The sequence below is a fragment of the Stigmatopora argus genome, chromosome 15, assembly GCF_051989625.1.
Source record: "Stigmatopora argus isolate UIUO_Sarg chromosome 15, RoL_Sarg_1.0, whole genome shotgun sequence".
Taxonomy (NCBI): Eukaryota; Metazoa; Chordata; class Actinopteri; order Syngnathiformes; family Syngnathidae; genus Stigmatopora; species Stigmatopora argus.
In genome coordinates this window covers 5,618,736-5,636,892 of record NC_135401.1, presented here as the reverse complement: position 1 = coordinate 5,636,892, position 18,157 = coordinate 5,618,736, and the positions used below count along the sequence as shown (strand labels likewise).

The 18,157-nt window shown below is 38.8% G+C and overlaps 3 protein-coding genes and 1 long non-coding RNA gene across 5 annotated transcripts; 2 read left to right on the top strand and 2 right to left on the bottom strand.

Annotated features, from left to right (window-relative positions):
• Nucleotides 1–1,872: 1,872 nt before the first annotated feature.
• Nucleotides 1,873–5,992, bottom strand: LOC144090126 (uncharacterized). Of its 2 annotated transcripts, XR_013305286.1 has the most exons (4): nt 5,696–5,992; nt 4,516–4,626; nt 3,525–3,716; nt 1,873–2,596 (listed from the first exon to the last, which is right to left on the bottom strand). It is a non-coding gene; the product is annotated as an uncharacterized LOC144090126 (long non-coding RNA). The 2 variants fall into 2 exon arrangements; XR_013305285.1 differs by lacking the exon at nt 5,696–5,992 and having other exon boundaries at nt 4,516–4,996.
• On the top strand, nt 5,527–8,933 carry LOC144090125 (uncharacterized). Its single transcript, XM_077621444.1, has 3 exons — nt 5,527–6,129; nt 6,573–6,640; nt 7,239–8,933. The coding sequence occupies exons 1-3, from the start codon at nt 5,659–5,661 to the stop codon at nt 7,333–7,335; spliced, it is 636 nt and encodes a 211-aa protein (XP_077477570.1). The 5' UTR covers nt 5,527–5,658; the 3' UTR covers nt 7,336–8,933.
• LOC144090124 (kelch domain-containing protein 1) lies at nt 7,012–13,050 on the bottom strand. Its single transcript, XM_077621443.1, has 13 exons — nt 12,950–13,050; nt 12,566–12,686; nt 11,259–11,329; nt 10,946–11,063; nt 10,698–10,810; nt 10,472–10,559; nt 10,223–10,381; nt 10,068–10,126; nt 9,896–10,005; nt 9,699–9,771; nt 9,541–9,625; nt 8,598–8,650; nt 7,012–8,466 (listed from the first exon to the last, which is right to left on the bottom strand). The coding sequence occupies exons 2-13, from the start codon at nt 12,671–12,673 to the stop codon at nt 8,316–8,318; spliced, it is 1,188 nt and encodes a 395-aa protein (XP_077477569.1). The 5' UTR covers nt 12,674–12,686; nt 12,950–13,050; the 3' UTR covers nt 7,012–8,315.
• Nucleotides 13,051–14,310: 1,260 nt separating this feature from the next.
• On the top strand, nt 14,311–17,833 carry LOC144089717 (uncharacterized). Its single transcript, XM_077620821.1, has one exon. The coding sequence runs from the start codon at nt 14,362–14,364 to the stop codon at nt 14,992–14,994; it is 633 nt and encodes a 210-aa protein (XP_077476947.1). The 5' UTR covers nt 14,311–14,361; the 3' UTR covers nt 14,995–17,833.
• Nucleotides 17,834–18,157: the final 324 nt, after the last annotated feature.

Genomic DNA, 18,157 nt, shown 5'->3' with positions numbered 1-18,157 from the left:
AAAAACATATTTTTGCCCACCTACCTTTAACACAGCACTGGATGATGTCAATCAATGCAAATCTATGTGTAATAAAATTTTCTTGTAATAGAGTGCGCGGTCACGATAATTAAGTGCGTAATTTGGCATCTCAATTCCAGAACGTGCTTAGGTTTTCGCAAATCCTGCACGAATTCCACTTCTCACACCGATTTGTGTCACAAGGATTAGCCGTGATGTCATCTAGGGCACTCATGGAGTACGACTACATGGAGGAAGCCTCGGAACAGGTAATATCTTTGCCTTAGACTCTTAAAATGCACTCGGATCATTGAAATTGTCGGGAGGTGACATTATTACTTGGTGGAAACAAGGGTTTTATTTATAGAGCGCTTGAAAGGCCAATCACAGCTTCAGATAGAAGGCTAAACTACCAAGTCCAGTGGGATTTCTAAGTTACCTTATTTCTGTACAAAATAAACAGTGGCTCCATGTAAGCATAGATGTAAAGTTAGTCGGTTTGGGGCCACTGTGTGAGCAATAAATTATTCAAACCAGTCTGCTGAAGTCCAATGAGATGAGCAACCAAACAAAGGTGGGGAGAGACTCAAATAAGCTCGCCTACCGACACCTTGTTTGTCTTCCAAATGGAACAAATACGACTAGAGTAAATATGGGGTGTGAAGAGTAGCTTCAAGATTGGAATCACCTGAAGACCTTATAGATCATAAAAAGAGGCTGTTCTAATCACAGCGACATTACCAGCCTGCTTCCATACGTAATGCAAATAAATGTGAAGTTATTATGAAACTTCACATGACTTCTATTCAACCCCCAAGCATTATTTGCACAAACAGCCTTTCGCTAGACGAACCACAAATTTGCCATGAAGCGCCATAAATGAGAAATTTAGCATTAGCAAATGTGCCTAGTCAAAGATTCCTTTAGGGAAACTGTCCGTTTAAATTCAGTGAAAAACTCATTGTATTGTAGATAGGCCATCTGGTGACATGAGGCTTCCAGGAACACAATTCCATGTGAGTTGAGTAGTTTCATTTACTACATAAGGAGGCCAAACAGAGGTTCAGAACTGTAAGACAATACTGCTAACTAGAACAACAAGATGCTGCCTTAGGTAGATTTAATCAGTTAACACAACTGGGAAATTAACCGTTATTAATTTAGTGTTCTCTCTCAGATGCCTTAAAGCATGGGTGTCGAACTCGAGAACCAGAGACCAGATTTGCCATGTTATATCATTTTGTAAATAGTTTGTTTTTTTACAAAATGTTACGTTTTTATGCTACCTTTACGAAATTTTACAGATACACAAAATTGCTTCCATGCTTCTTTTCATGTATACGGTGCAGAGGCGTTCAATATATTGAAGATAATAGCGGTGAGCCACTTCCACACCTCAACTACTGCCCACGCCGCCTTTTTCCCAGCGAGACGCATCTATACTCACGCATAAATTGTGTACTTGTTCAAGTTGTGTTTTGGCTGACATGAGGGCATTATGGGATCTCATCTTCCTCACTAATATAAGCGCCTTCTGCTGTTTGGAAGCGATGCCAGCAATCAGCAGGTGTCTGTCTCCGTGTCTCTCTTTCCCATTCTGAAATAATTGTAATCCTTTCCGAGGTCAAACGGCTGCAACCTTTGTTAACGGTAAAATCGATTTTAAAGTAGTATTTCAACACTGCTCACGGCCACACGAGTGCAAAATGAAGTGGATGTTGTATAATAAAACAATAGTAAATCCTTTCACCTTCTGTTGACTGAAAATTGACACAGCAAGTGGAAGGAATTTGAATTATAAAAAAGTAAGTTAAAACACTGCTTATTAAGTTCAATGTATTATGCGAAGTGAGTTAGTAATGTAATGGACAATTGGACATTCCACAATATTGTCAATATTGTAAACACACATTGACTAACTTCTTTAGCAGAATTAATAAAGCTTTTCAGAAGAAATTTGTTGAGGCCATTACATGTTGATGTGACTCATCTTGATGGCTAATCTAAGTTTAGGATAGGTCAAATTCTGACATTTTCCTTTGGGTCACAGTGAATTATTCATAAATGTTAAGAGTGTAAATGAGGCAAAACTACAAATGAGATTAATAGCGATGTGATAGCTCCTAGTTATCAACAGAGAAATTCATTTTTGCCATCCCACTTTCCCCAAAAGCCTCAAACCATGAGAATTCATTCATTCATTTGGCAAAATCAAACCAATTCTGTGTATTGTGAGCACTGCTTGCTCAAATCAGTCCTATCAAGAGTGAAAAAACAACAATGTGGTAATTACAGGAGCTCAATTGGCGGACATTGATAGGCATGTAGGAGAAGCTAATTAAATAGAGCAGCCCGACACATTTAGATGCTGACAAACAGGCTCAGGTATAATACACCGATTGATTATCGCCCAACAACACTCTCACATTGAAGGCTCTCACCGTGTAAGTAATTAGGAAGTGAGCACATGCTGCTATCGAGCAGCTCGCCAAGGCTGAGAGAGGCACAAATTGTTTTCTGTTGATTGCTCGGCCTTTTTGACGGAAAAGGATGACTCTTGACCAGGCCCAACCGCGTAGGGTTTACACAGAGGAAGCTGAAAATATAGTTGTAGATATGAGTGAACGAGCTCACGTCTTTTTCAAAATACTATTTCTGTTTATTTCTTGTTGTCTTTCATGTGAGAGCAAACAGAGGTTATTTTCGGTTATTTTCATTTCTTTCAACTCTAGTTGAAAAAATGTAAAGGTGATAAAATAATCACCAATATAGCCAACTGACAGTGATCAATGAGATATATATTTTTTGCACCATTATGTGTAATAAAATGGAATAAAATAGTAATAGCTTGTTAATACAATAACACCATGGTGTTGAAACAAAGTTAAATTACATTGAGCAATAGCGTCACCTCCTGGAACTTAATGTCAACACATCAGAAACTGGGTGAGTTAACAGCCAGTCTAATAAGAAGCCCCCTTTTTCCACCCATAAAAAGAGCTTACCAGAAAAGGTCACTTATACTTAATAAGTATGTTAATGGATTATGTATACGTATGCTATTTTAGTGGACGATTACAAAATAGGGCTTGGAAGAAAACTAAATCTGATGCCTATTATTTTTCCTTCCATGGACCCATTGTTGCCGTGGCAACTACTTAACATTTCTTTTCTGGGCAGGTTCCTTGAATACTTTTCAAGTGTCGGCTTTTGTGGGGCCAAATTCTCAGGAATTTGACTTTAAATGCAAAGCAGTACACATAGGCATGTTTTAGTTTAATAACCCATTACGTAACTAAAGACCTTTGTTAAAAAATTCTCAAATAAGTACAATGAAACACGAAAATCCACAGGTAATTGACACACACAATTTTTTTAAACTGTAATGTGATGTCTTATAAAATGGCCTAAATGTACAAACACTATTACTACAGTTCTGATAAGAATACTGCTTCGATTTAACTGTCTGACAACAGTAGTATTTTTATGCATTAATCCATGCAGGTAGTAAATGAAGTTCTTACTTGTGGTTATAGTGAACATATTAGTCTTCTGTGCAGGAAGCAGACTGAGCTGACCCCCCCGGAAAAAAAAGCCACAGTTATGCAGCATGCTGGGCTGTGGTGTTCATCTTGTTCCAAAGGCTCCTCCCAACTCGTCTGGAAACTGTTGACTTTTTGTCCAGATGTGTGCCTCATCTCCTTTAATGATCCACACTAGAACAAGGGAGTGGAAAAAAGCTCAAATTTATGAAGAAAGCGTTTGTTTGGTGAGATGATTTTTTTTTTTTTACTGTTCTGGTATATTTACTAAACACTGCATAAGCAAATGAGATCCAATAAAAGAAACAAACAGTATCAAATTTTTATGCATATTTTTACAAGTAGTACTTAGTACACATGTAGGCTGCTAGCATATGGTATTGACATGAATAGGGATGTCAAAATGCTGATTTTTTTTCACTTTCAATCCGATTTTTTCAAAATGTTTTATATACTAGCCCGAAGCCCAGATTTTTAGGCCAGAAATAATACAAAACGATTATAGAGCCAGTGATGATATGATACTAAAACCACATGGCTACTGGATCGGATAGGATGTTTGGACCACATTCGATACTCTACAATACTCCAAAAAATAGCTATATCGGGTGTCGATACAACATCACTAGACACGACCAATTTAAAATCTCTTCTAGTTTTAGAAGTGATTCGTGACACACATCATTAGTTGTTTAGTCTTCTTGTGCACCACACAACATGTTGGTATCCTCAAACAAAAACAAAAGTGCAAGACCTTTTCCTTGAGTGACATTTTAGCCTGAAAGGTTTTCCTCGAATGTTTCCCGCATCACAATTTGGGAACATTTGAAAGGTCATGCAGGTGTCTTTAACTTGGACACGATCCAGAGCACTTACACATGTGTACTTGCACAAAGACAACACAGGGACCCGCTAATGAAACACAGCAAACATATTGGACTTGAAGGCGATTGGGGGGCGGGGGTGTACTTACTTGGCTCAGCTTATAGCCCAGTGTCTCTTTTATATGTGCAAGTGGATCCAAAGCACAGGAAAAAAAGCGTCACGATGAATCTGCTGTCACTGGGGAATGTCACTTCTTTCTCTGAATTAAAAAAAACACAGACAGTGGACAGGGTTAGAAGCAGTTCACAGTTGACCTCACTAAAGTCTTATTAGCTGAGCACGGGCTGGCGAAGGGCTTCTCTTTGCAGATGATGTGACGCTTTCTAAATCACACCAACTGTTAAAGCGCTGCAGGATGATGTAATAGTCTTTCTTTGCTACAGTTGAGAGCCCTCAGCCAGCAGAAAGCTTTTTCAATGAAACCCAACCAAACATTACTTTTTTTTCTTAGAACAATGTGCGTCTTTTCCAAAATAAATGAATGTATGACTCTCTCAGCTTGTAAAGATCTACTAAATAGTTTGGATTTGTGTCTGTATAAATCAAGATATATCTGGAGAAACTAGGCATGAATAAATTGCATATTTCTAAAGAAAAAAAAATCACATTATCAACATTTAGTGAAATGGGGTATGTTTTATAGAGAAAGGTGTTTTCTAAGGTTGGTCAGATGAAGTTTTCGCATATGATTTCGTTATCATTATGAATTAATTGAGTCATATTCCTCAGGATGGGAAAAAAAGAAAACTATTTTATATCAGAAAATATATTTTGAATGTCCTTAACCACCATCATGGTGCTTTTCTGGCTATTTTTTTTATAATAAAATTCCAGTTCTATTACTATATTATATTTATAGAATCAAATTCTGACCACTCTAGTGAACTTTTTATCCATTCTTCTAAAATTCAATTTCCTTGAAAAGTACACTACAGCCCAAATAGAAATTAAACATATACAATGGCTTCATTTTGCCACCGAAAAAGAAGGGGGAAAAAAAGTTGGAACGATGAAGAATTATGCATGTTTGTCCTTTTACGAGAAGGCGGAGTGTTTTCTCCATGTGCTGCTGTGTCCAAGTGGTGTGTGTTATGTAAGCTGCTGCTTCACACACATCCTTAGGAGGAGAGCAACTCTCTTTGGATCTTGAAAAAAATCCAACTTTTCTCTGATAATCCACTAAAAAATTGTGACTTTTCATGAGTTTAACATGAATTAATTCAACTTCGAGATGGGCAGCGGAACGAGTCGCGGGACTAGGGTGGCACCTGCGGGGCTCGGCGCCGAAGCGAAGCCGGCTAAGAAAGCCTCTTCTTCGGCCAAAAGAGACGCTTTCGACGCCTTGAGGAGCCTGGCCAGCCGCCGGGCCCCGGTGGACTGTCACAGCGCCGGGAATGACTCGGATCTATCCGGGGACGAGGATGAGGACGCGGACACCGAGATCGCCGACGATGAGGAAGGGAGAGCCGCGGTTCGGCGGAGGTGCAAGAAGAACCCGGCGCCGTCCAAGAAGGTGTTTACGAGGTCAAGGACATACGGGCTGTGTCACTTCAGTCGCGGGGAGGAAGATGAGCAGCCGCGGGGGGCGTCGCGCTCCTCCTCCTGCTCCTCATCCGGCAATGGTGGGGCAGAGGGGCCACAAGGCTCCCGGGGAGCAGGCAGCAACAAGACCGACCATGATGCCCCCGAGCCTCCCCTTAATGTAAGGGCTATTTTTAAATATTAATTTTGTGTTTTTTTTTTTTTTTTTTTACACATTTTTGAAATAAAATATCAATAATAAATGGAGTAATAATAATCTTGGGTTCATTTTATATAAACAGTATGCATGAGTCATAGATGTATTCAATAGTTAGTTAAGATTACAATATTTTTCCATTTTGTTTGTTTTTACTCTGAACCGTATTCTGATAATAGAAAACGTATAAACTACTAAATTAGCATTTTTATCCATGTTAATATTGTTTTTATTCTTTATCTGTAACTAATGGAAGTTTCGCCACGCAACTTTCTGAATCAGCCAAAACATCAGATATTTTTGACACTTATTAAAAGCAACTGCAATGATGCTGTGATAATGATGATGACATTTCCAATGTGAGAAATGAAAAGCACTTACTATAATTGTCTTTGTTTCTTGGTCAGTGTTTTACTGAAACCATCTTGACAACAGGACCAACAGAGACAGATGTCGCCTTTCCACAAACTCACCCGTAAGTAGATCGCCTTGATCAAAAATTGATCTTTTTCCAGCTGAGTGAAGTACTTGCAGTATCGTGATTACCACTTGTAGTGCACAGGGACCTCTGGTATGAGAAAGAATTATTGCTATAAATGCAATTCAGTTGTATTTCACTTTAAAGTTCAATCATTAGCATTCAATATTTAAAATTATTTTTTCTAATACTTTTTACAGAAGACAGTTGCTTTTCAAACTGAGATAAGTTCCACTGTATTAACATTGTTTTGTCATGTTTTAGATTCACACATTTTTTTTCAATCATAGTCAATTCAGTGGACCGATACAATCACGATTACTAGGCATTTTAATTAAAACAACAACAACAAAAGTGTGGCTTAGTCATTGTGATTGAGGTATTGCTTTTATCACATGTATAAATTCATAACTAAACATGAGCATGGGACAATTTCTAGTCATTTGAGGGTTTACGGCATCCGACTCATCTACAATTTTGTACTCCAAAAGTTTTGGAACAGTATTGATGATTATATACACCTATGAGTTGACTGAACATTGCCATCACTCTCAATGCATAACACTAATTGACTTTTCTTTCCTTCTCTCATCAGCACTTCTGATCACAATACACCCCTGACCACGCCAGTCCTTCTGTATGACGGCTCAGAAGAGGAACTTATGGACACCATTGAGAGGGAATTTAGTTGACCCTCTCCTGTACTTAACATTACGCTCACTGTGTTGAGCCATTTTTTTTAACTTAGCAGCACTGTTGAAAGGGTACAATTCTTTGCCTTTGGGATCTGGAGACAATTCACGAATAAGTTTCTTTTCTGCAAATCATAAAACACATTTTTTTATAATGTGTTCTTCTGAATATAAAAGTCTTACAACTAAGTGCAGGCGAATTGGTGAGGCTAAGCAACAAAAAGCAAGGCGTCTGCGGCTGTCTATGTTTATTTAAAGTTTCCTTCCTGGCTACAGTTAAAGCAGAACTTCTCCGTCATATGAAAAGAGGAATGTGTAGTACCAAAGTGGGTCTCATCTTTGGACTCAATTGCTTCTGTTTAGGTTTTAGGTATTAAACTCTGCTGGCACCTAGTGGGGATTCCTACATTGGAAGTAACTGCTTTAACTAATGACATTTCTGGATGTAAGTTAGGACTGTAACAACAACAAACAATTCTCCCCATATTTGGGTAACACTAAACTTGTTGCGACTTACCAACCGACATGAATATTTGGTTTTAACTCATCTTGAACACATCTCACGATATACGATGACCTCACAGCACTTGACGAGATCGTGACTCTGAGTCTAGCGATTCCAATTTTATGTATATTTTGCAATTTTATAAGAATTACAGGAACATTTTTAGTCCAAGACTTTTTTGACAATGAATTTAAAGTGTAGAAAAACTTCTAAGATGAAAAGTTTTTTTAAGATGATAGTATGTAAAACATTTTGTCATATGCCATTTAATCATCATAATGACAGCAGGCAGACAGCACAACATATTCTCGCATTTATAAAGATAAGATGTATAAATTCTTCTATATATTTAAAACATAAAATAAATTTCCCCCGACCCATTCCTCACATTTAAGGTTAAATGCTAAAAATAAAGCACAGTAAGGTAGTCAAACTAAATAAAAGTAATAAAAATAATATGCATTTTTGTTGGCATTCACAGAACGGGTGAGTTTTTTTTCTTTGAAGGTCTGTAGAAAGACATTCTTCTCCTCACTGCTGTGCACAGCTTGGGAGGAAGTAAAGGAATCTGCTTTCGGAGAACGTCACAATCGCTTGCGTTCTTTGCGATGTAGTCTTCGCAAATTCTGCATGAAGCATAAAAATGTCATTTTTCATGTCCATGTAAGGACCACAACAACAAATGCTTCTTGTGAACCAAATTTAAATTAAGTTTCATATCAAGTTAGGGCTCGTGCAAGGTAACACATGAAGTTACCTGAAAAGTGGGTATGGCGCCGTCTGGAAGACGAGAGCATCATTGCAGTGGCCCTGTCAATAGTAACAATGACTGTTACCTTTTTGTTTGATTCCCAACTTGTATCAGGGGCAAAACAAATAAGGTTCTTTTAAAAGGTTAGCATGCCAATTTTCAATAAAATTGCATGACAAGCAGAAGGTGTGGGCAAGAAATTTTTCTCCCACAAACACATTCGAACCTACGCTAGCATGATGGACAAGTTATGGAAACAAGCTCAACAAGGTTGCATCCATTTTCCAAGTCATAACGAGTTGGATTTGTTGATTGACATTTGGTACATGATGAGGGCGTGGTTTAAGCGCAGTTAGAGGACACGCCTACAGCTTCTGAGATCAGAGAGACCATCATATGTTCCTAATTTTGAATCCTTGTTGTATACTACGCAATGAGTTTATAAATTCACGTTTGGCAGGCATGTTAGCAACACTTATCTTTGACCCAGTCAAATAATTTATTGACGTCGACTTCCATTTCACAGAACCATAAAGGATTTCTGGTGGGAAGGTCAGATAACATAACACTTTTCACTGTCAATATGTTGCAAGGCACGGGGAAGCCATCAGATTATAAACAATAAACTCTGACCTTAAACGTGTGATGACCTGTTTGTGGTTGTGTCAGAAGTGCAGTATATTCAATTATCTGTGTGGATGTTGTTCAAAACCAAAGCCAGTATTTTTGGTACATATATTACACAGGTAATCATAGCTATATTTTTTAACATATAATACACACCCCAAATTAAGTAAATACCTAAGTCCAAGTGTAAAGCAAGTGACCACTTTGACTCTGCCATTCCATAGCATAGGTAAAAAAGAAAATTTTTTTTTTAGACTACCAACTGATGCACATAAAAAAATTGGATGAGTCCTTATGGACTTGTCTTATTGCAGGTACTTACAGTGTCAACAAGAAGGATGTAATCACAGCTGCCTCCAAACACGACGACATCAGAGTCCTTGCCTTGGCAAGCCGTGTGCCATAACCTTAAAGCACGCAAGATGACTACAAATGAGTCTTTCCAATCCTAACAGTTGTTAATGTACAGACATTCTGTACCTTGGCTTGTTCTTAAAGCGATGTGCCACTTCTTTCCACGTTTTTGTGTCCACATCGAACAGCCAGCCATCACCTGACGATTATCACGAAGATGAATCATTTGGCACGAGAGCCCATGTACCATAATGGTTAAGACATTGCGAATGTGAGGCAGCGGTTCCTCACTAATGAAGTGAACGGTGACTAAAAGCTCGTACTCATAGGTTTGCAGTCCATGCTGAGACCTCCAAAGAGAAAGAAAGTGCTGTCAGACGTCGCTGTGAGTGAATGCCATGACCTCCCCAATGGAACGCTGGACACAGGGACTCTGGGCACAATCCATTAGAGCACTGTGACTTTAAAAGAATGACATTCAAGACCATTACTCACATTTCTGACCACGTCCAAGTGTCAAGGTCCAAGCAGTGAATGTCATTTGTTCTTGTTTCCTTCACCAATGATAAAAAAAACAAAGTTACAAAATGATGTTGAACATAATGTTTTATTTCTAAGGTGACAGTAGCACTTATAAAAACGTCTCTGACCTTAACTCTCCCGCCACAAATGTAGCCCCGATTTCCGAGTGTGGCACAGGCCTGGGCTGCTCGGGGGGCCGGCGTGCAGCCGCGTGTTTCGGGTCGAGCCCAGCTGGATTGCGTGGGGTCAAATATGTGAACCTCGTTGTTCCATCCCCACATGAAGCCCTGCAGGAGGACACCAAAAACTCCATAAACATAATACTTACAGACCACAGCCTGGCTATCTGATCATTTTTATATATTTCTAAATGTCACCTCCGATGAATCATCTTCAATGAAGCTCCTGTTTCTTCTGTCGACCTCGGCTAGCAGTTTGTGGCCATAACCACCGAAGTAGATGATCCTAAAAAACATTGTTGTTGTTGTTGTACACTATAATTCTTTACCTAGCAGATTGGTGCTTGATATATTTTTTTAATACAGAGTGAAAGCATGCATTTAAATATGAACCGTGAAAAAGTCATGTGTTTATAATTCTTACCTTCCTTTGTAAACCCAGCAGGACAATTTGTCTCGAGGCGATGGCACGGAACCGTAGCAGTGCACGATTTTGGTCCATGCGTATTGACTGTCTGTCAGCTTCACGCGATAGATCTATTTTTAAGTCACACAATGACATTAATTTCACAATTATTTATAAAGTTTAATGATGGATACACAGCTTTTCAAATGTCATATGATGCAGTTCTGAAATCATTAATGCTATTATTTGTAAATTATAAATCTTACCTGATTGGTCTGACCATTATCAACACATCCACCAAATATGTACATGTGGTTGTTTAGGTAACAGCCACAGGTGCCTGACATTGACGGTGGGATGTCCCCTGTCATGTGAAACATCTGCCTTAAAGAAAAGAAAAATGTAAAAGGAACTCCCTTATGTTTTCAAAAAAGTAACAAAAACACAGATCAGGGGACGAAGGCGCAAAAAAATAAACGTATATACAGTACAGTATATTGCTCTGCAAAAAGGCTCTCTGATGGTGGATGTTTGACTGGCAATTTAGTTTGAAATGACAACATTGTTTCATATTCTTACCAGATGCCTTGTTCGAGGTCATACACCCAGAATTCATCGTTGGGTAGGAACACTTCATCATCAGCTACAGACTAGAGAGGATAGACAGCATGATTTAGTGACATGGTTCGAGTAAGATAAAAGTACAGAAAACACACAAAAAATCTATAGTTTTGCACTGGCTTCCATTGAAAGCAGAAATTTGTATTTTAACAATTTAAAGTGGCACACCTCAGATTAAAGGTGGGTTCAAATTTCAGATTTATTTTATGACCAAACGACTGCATAGAGAGGTGTTTTAGTATTTATCTCCTATAAATCTGAATAGGGTCTCGAAAAATAATGTACACAAATCAGTCACAGTTCAGAATACTTTCAAGTGAAATTTCAGGATAAATAAAATGCATTAAAACAAGATCAGTCTTCTCTGAAGTGATGGATACACACGTTCAAATCTTATCTGAACTTATGAAGACATGTCCAACTGTTATCTATTTAGCATTTTTTGCACAACTTGCTATTCTCTAATAACGTTAACAACTCATTGATTTATGAATGAGTTTGCTCTATGAATTGCCCAACAGATTTCCAAAGAAATCCACTTTCCTGCCTTTCTGTGACTCTTCCAATTGGACTCCAGCCCTTTTCAGACACAAAGTCAAGTAATACAGCAGTATTTATGCAGCTCTACGTGCAAAAGCAAGCTCGCAAACTAGTCACAAGTCCCATCCGTCACCGGCTGTATAGCACATGTATATAGAGCATTTATTTAACTCCCAGGCTGCGATTGAAGACAATAGACATCCAATCTATTTTGGCTGGGAGCAGTGAAACATGATTATTCAATCCCAGGCATCCCACTTGAAATGAATTTAATGCACTTGAAATTAATTTAATGCACTTGAAATAAATGTAAAATGTACTTGAAATGAATTTAATGCACTTGAAATGAATTTAATGCACTTGAAATGAATTTAATGCACTTGAAATGAATTTAATGCACTTGAAATTAATTTAATGCACTTGAATTGAATGTAATGCACTTGAAATGAATTTAATGCACTTGAATTGAATTTAATGCACTTGAAATGAATTTAACGCACTTGAAATGAATTTAATGCCCATCGCTGTCAACGGCCCTAAATGAGCTTAATATACTAATTCTAAAAAAGCCAAGAAAAGACATTTTGACTGTCAAAATGGGTTGGACGTCATTATCAGTCAATGGGAGTGAATGGGATAATACTTGAAAATAAAATAAAATAACTACTTGTACAATATAGTAAGAGTAAGCGTATGGTAATTGTAGCATGTGTAATTAATTATACCATGTAGCCACCCCACACGTAGAGGTGGTCGCCCTCCACCACCGCCGTGTGTCCACTGCGTTCTCGGGCCACCATTTCCGAGCTGGTATCGAACGACGACGCTTCCATGACAGCCAGGTGGCTAAATATAAACACAATCTAGAAGTGTCAGTTAGCCAAAAACATGCAATTCAAAAAGAATGCACAGGTGAATTACACCATAATTAACAAATAGACATCCATCTTGTGTTGTTATTCTGTCACGTACTATGCAGACGCATAAAGCTTAAACGGTAACAACATGGGAAAAGAGCTGTTTACAGCGAAATAACAGCAGATACTTTAGGCAGGTTTATTGTTATGTCAGGAGAAAAGCAAAGCGAGTAAATAAACGTGCAATCTGACCGCTTATTCTCATTTTATTGAAGCAGGAGTATCTTGAGGACGTAACATGACATCGTCTGTTACAGTCGCGTGAAAACAGCTTCAAAATACTTCGTCATATCCTGTTAACTTCCAAAATAAGAGTTGAACTCCGGTAAAAAGTAAAACAGTAAAATGAGTTGAAGTTGGGCTCAAAAATGTTTTCAATCGTAAATAAAATCAATCTGAAAATAATAAAATAAACAGGACCGTATCAATAATTGAATTAAATGCTTTTATTGCCATTATACAAGTATAATGAGATTTAAAGCTTCACCATGAAGTGCACAAATAAATAATCAATAAATAAGTAATTAAAAAAATTTTTTAATTTTATTTTGTCCTCTGCAAAACTGAACAACATATAATGATGCTATTTAAGGTGTAAATGTTTTTTATGTCCACTTTACTGTCACCTTTCAGTTAATCTCTTTATATTGACTGCATCAAATAAATCACTTTGTCATTGACTTTACCCATTTAACAATGAAGAAGTACACCGCAGACAAATATGTAGGCCTGTCAAGCTTCGGCGTTGGCATCTGTGCACATAAAACAAATACTAGCACAGATTAATGTAATCCAAAACACTGAGAGGGTTTATTTTGGGAGTCTTGTACATCTTTAACCACTCATAGGCTTTTTAAAGGAATACTTAGGAGATAAATATGTAGAAAGCGTATAACGTCCACTGAGTAGGTATAGGGATGTTTTTGTGAGTACTACATATAAACAGTACATGTTTGTATACATCCACAGGCAATCCGGTGCTAGTCTGATTGCCAGTTTTGATTATACACCATGTAGGATAAGCTTGGAGCAATTTGTTATCTTGCACAACCCAATAAATCTCCCCCTAAAAAGGCTTTGTACCAAATAAACACTCTCCAGCTGTGTGATTTCATCCCTGAAGGTTTAGTATCGCAAACTACAAAACGCAATGGATGCTTGGCTCTATTATAAATTTGGGGGCATTTCTGGGTTATACTTCCTTCTTACCTCGTTCTTAAATTCCATAAACTGTACTAAACCTCCAATCCATTTCTACTGGGAGGGATGAATCATTAAATAGAGGACAATGAATTAATTTGGGGACACTTATTTATCCTTTTACTGATTTAGAAATAATAAATCAATCATATTGGATTATATTATTATATTACATACATTATATTATAATCTAATCTAATACTTGTTTTTGGTGATGATATTTTCATTTTGGTTGGTTACGGTTTCTATGATGCAGCAAGGGCAACATCAGCAGCGCAGAGGACAGCCAGCCAATCAGGAGCCCGCAAGGTCAGTGTGCGCATCAGCCAATTGTGTGCGAGGATGCTCTGCCCCCACCCACCCTCGTCCAGACCAGAGAGGCTCACATCCTTCATCACCGAGGTATGGAGCCGTATCCTGAACGCATCGCTCTCGGAGGCGACCCTCAAGCGGCCATGGAGGGACGACAGAAGACCCCGCAGGACCAAGACCCCCAAGTCTTAGAGCTTCATCCGCACTCGTCTCCGTCCTCTTCATCATCAGCCCACTCTCCTCTATCGGCCATGCCGACCTCCGCGTCCGCTCTCCTGGCTCTGGCTTCCCCCGCCACCCGTCGCTCCATCTCCATGGGCGACTTCCGCAGGGTGACGGGTGCCATGCTGGCCGCCTCCGAGCCGGGTTCCGCTTCGGCCACGGCGCCCTCCTCCAGGTTGGTGACGCCGAGCTCCAGCATGGAGTTCGAAGCGGCTCGTCGGCGCCTCCTGGAGGTGGAGGAGCGCCAGAGAGTGGTACGAGAGATGGAGAGGAAACTGGAGGAGCTCCGAGAGGTGTTCGTGCGCTCCGAGCAGGATGTGGTGCTGCACGGGGAGCGGCTCTCGAGGATATCGAGCGCCGCCCAGCAAAGCGAGATCTACGTGGCCGAAAGCAGCCAGCGCCTGAAGAAGGGACTGAAGTTCAAGAAACACCGGCCCACCATCGTGTTCTCCTCCATGCTGGGACTTCGAACCTGCTTGCCCTGGCCCGTGAAGCTCAAATAGGATCCCAGGTCATGAACCTCCTCACCCCTCAAACGTGCGGATGTTTTTTTCTGTTCTTGTAACCTGAGGCCGGTCCTTCGGGTCTTTAGAGTGCCTGCACAAAAGAGGAGCTCAGGAGCCAATCAATCCAAGTGATGCCCTTCCTCATTGTCATGGAAACCTTGCTGCTTTGGGTAGGGACTGCATAGTGCATGGATGAGTCACGTATGAAGGGATTCACAATGGCTAAGCGCACGGTGAACCCCTACGTTATACTACATTGAAAGCCTAGAGATTTGGACAAAACTAATGCGGTCAGTTTACGCTTCACATTTCAATCTGCACAATTGAAGTGTATAACTATAATCTCCTCAGTCTGACAGTTGGCTTTTAAAGCTTCAACTCTTGACAACCCAATAACCCCCAAAACCCGCTATAATGTAGGTATCTAAAAAGATGAAAATGCAATGTGAAGAGGTTCACCGTAGAGAAGCAAGCTTGATTTATCTAGAATAGGAGTAAGCAACCCATAAATAGAAGACGTGCCTAGACATACATCTCTGTGATTCATCATTTTGGAGGAGCAAAAAAACAACACGAGCGGGTGGCAACGCCACTTGTGGCCTCGTCTCTATGGCAACCACTGTTTGCTCTCGCTCATCTCCACACAACTACGCAGAATGTATCCAACCAGTCGGCAGGCGATGAGACGCTTCCTTTGAAGACAAAAAAAAAATGCTTTGCATGGCCAAAGCAACACTACCAAGGGCATAAGAATTGCCATGTATATCACATTTCTGTTTTAAACTTGACAATATATAGAACATATATATAGAAACAAAATATTTATGTCTGCTGACGACAAAACATCTCAATGCTCAAACTTCAAGCAGGTCATTTTGGTTGAAATTAGACTAGAAGTGATTGACAACATACTAACAATTCTTTACTCAGATATATAGGCAAAAGCCATCATGAACAGACATAGATGGGTACAAATCCAGGCTGGAACTGGATGAAGACTCTGCTGTTGGATGAATATTCCATTTGGATCTGGCTCTAAATGGCATAGCTTTACCTTTTACCTATTGTTGTGGCTAACGAGTTTGTGCAGGAAGCACAGAGGTTACACAAGAGACGTCTATTCTTGGTATTCGAAGGTCAGGCTCACGGCTCAGCTTTCCCGAGAAATCTATGCGGACTGCGTGAGTGCACTAGCGGGAAACTGGACATTATCACTCCAGGATCAATTTTTCAGTAGAGCGGTTCATTGCTATCCTGCTATGATATATGTGTTAGAGTTGGCCCATTTAAGTAGAATAGTAGGGATGGCAAAACAAAATGGGCTACATTTGTATTGCCCCATTAGACCAGAAGTGGAATAGAACAGTTTTCTCTTCCAATAAATATATACATGTAATCATTTAAAACAATTTTTGCGCCTATGTGAACAATCCAAATGGACTATTCCCAACATACATGAACCCAGTCAACATTTTCATGTCCATTTCACTTCATGGTGCCATAACACCTGAAATGAACCGGAAAGAAAATGAGCTTCTCACATTGCGTATGCAAATAGAATGGCTTTTTAGTTGGTTGTCCTTTACACTGAAAACCCCTTAAAAATGCCAGTCTCAGCCGCAAATGGAAAAAAAACCATTTAATTTGTCCGTCACAACTCTCAAAGGGCTCAAAGGATCAAAATAGGAGAAGTCAGAGGCAAGACAGGTTTTATCTTTGAAATGAATGATAGCCACGACAACCTTATAATTGACTACTACGTCTGTATTCGCATTCCACTCTGCTTGCCATCTGCAAAAAATGAATTGCTTTTTATTATCACAAGCAAAGAGCTAACACAGCTTGGGCCTTGCGTGTTCTCATCGTCCTGTATGTAGTTAGATGAAACCATGTTATACAACTGACCTACAGTATATCACCTCTTACTCTATATGCCTTATGCAATGTCTGTGCATTGGCAACGAAAACACTGTTGACAAAATAGAGAAGGGAAAGCGTCCGAATAGGACACAAGACAACAATGCTGTTTGTTTCCATTAGTTTTAAGACTACGTTTTCCAAAGATCTCGAGAATGAATGTATACGCTCTTACTAAATATTTGAAAAATTATTGTAAGATATTTATTGGAGTTGGACCTCTGTTTGGTGAAATGTAATCATATTTGGGTATGATTTACTGATTTAGAAATAATAAATGAATCATATTGGATTATATTAGATTATTATATTATGTATAATGTATTATAATCTAATTTAATATTTGTTTTTGGTGATGAGATTAATAAATAAATAGTATTTCAGTGTTTCAGAAAATGTTACAGAGTTGATAAGTTAATAACAAAATCAGGAAAAACATTTTGAAAACAAAAAAATATTTTTGAAAAGCACGTTGAATGAAAATGACAAGCAAGGGTCCAAATGTTTATATTTTTAATGTATTCAATATTTTGTATTATTCCTATGTGTTTGGTTCATGTTAAGTTGTTGTATAGTAAGCAGTGGTTTCCTTTTCTTGCACATTTTCTGTTTATGATTGAATGTTTTGCTCTGTCATCCGTCCATTGACGTGATTGTATATTTATTTAAATTCATTTCTAAATTCACAGCCTTAATGCCACGCTTTACTAATGGAATCAACCTTTATCACTTTTAAAAAGAAGCTTTCTACTGCGCAATGCAAGAATGAATGTTGTTATCATTTCTGCTTTTACTGACTCGTTTCACATTAAAAATCCAACACTCTTGACTATTTAATCTGAGTACTCCAATGTACTAAAAGGATACATCGTTAGGATTAAACTGGCTTAATGAATAAAAACGTTACATAAGATTCCAAGCTGTTTTTCTGTGAACTCCCTATTTGAGACTGAATATATTTTCAAAAAGCATCACTTTGCATTCAATTAGCAGACCTCAGGTGTCACTTGGATGTTTTTCTTTTTGTCTAGAGACTTCTACTTTGAAATATAGTCCATTCTCATTATTCAAAATGTTGCTAGGCAGTTTTCGCTCACTTGATGGAAGCAATAATACTATTAAGAGGTCATTCTCTTTCCAATTCCACCTGACACAGATGGCTTTAAAGCATAAACCTAATAATGCATTCAAGCCACTCTTCAATAAATCCAGAGATTTTTCCATTCTAGCTTTTGACGGATTA

Excerpts from the sequence above, each read along its gene's own strand:
- LOC144090125 (XM_077621444.1), top strand. The coding sequence starts at position 5,659 with ATGGGCAGCGGAACGAGTCGCGGGACTAGGGTGGCACCTGCGGGGCTC. Across the intron at positions 6,130-6,572 it reads CCCCCGAGCCTCCCCTTAAT|TGTTTTACTGAAACCATCTT; the intron begins GTAAGGGCTATT and ends TTTCTTGGTCAG. Across the intron at positions 6,641-7,238 it reads GCCTTTCCACAAACTCACCC|CACTTCTGATCACAATACAC; the intron begins GTAAGTAGATCG and ends TTCTCTCATCAG.
- LOC144090124 (XM_077621443.1), bottom strand. The coding sequence starts at position 12,673 with ATGGAAGCGTCGTCGTTCGATACCAGCTCGGAAATGGTGGCCCGAGAA. Across the intron at positions 10,006-10,067 it reads ACTTGGACGTGGTCAGAAAT|AGTCCCTGTGTCCAGCGTTC; the intron begins GTGAGTAATGGT and ends GATTGTGCCCAG. Across the intron at positions 9,772-9,895 it reads CATGGACTGCAAACCTATGA|GTGATGGCTGGCTGTTCGAT; the intron begins GTACGAGCTTTT and ends GATAATCGTCAG.
- LOC144089717 (XM_077620821.1), top strand. The coding sequence starts at position 14,362 with ATGGAGCCGTATCCTGAACGCATCGCTCTCGGAGGCGACCCTCAAGCG.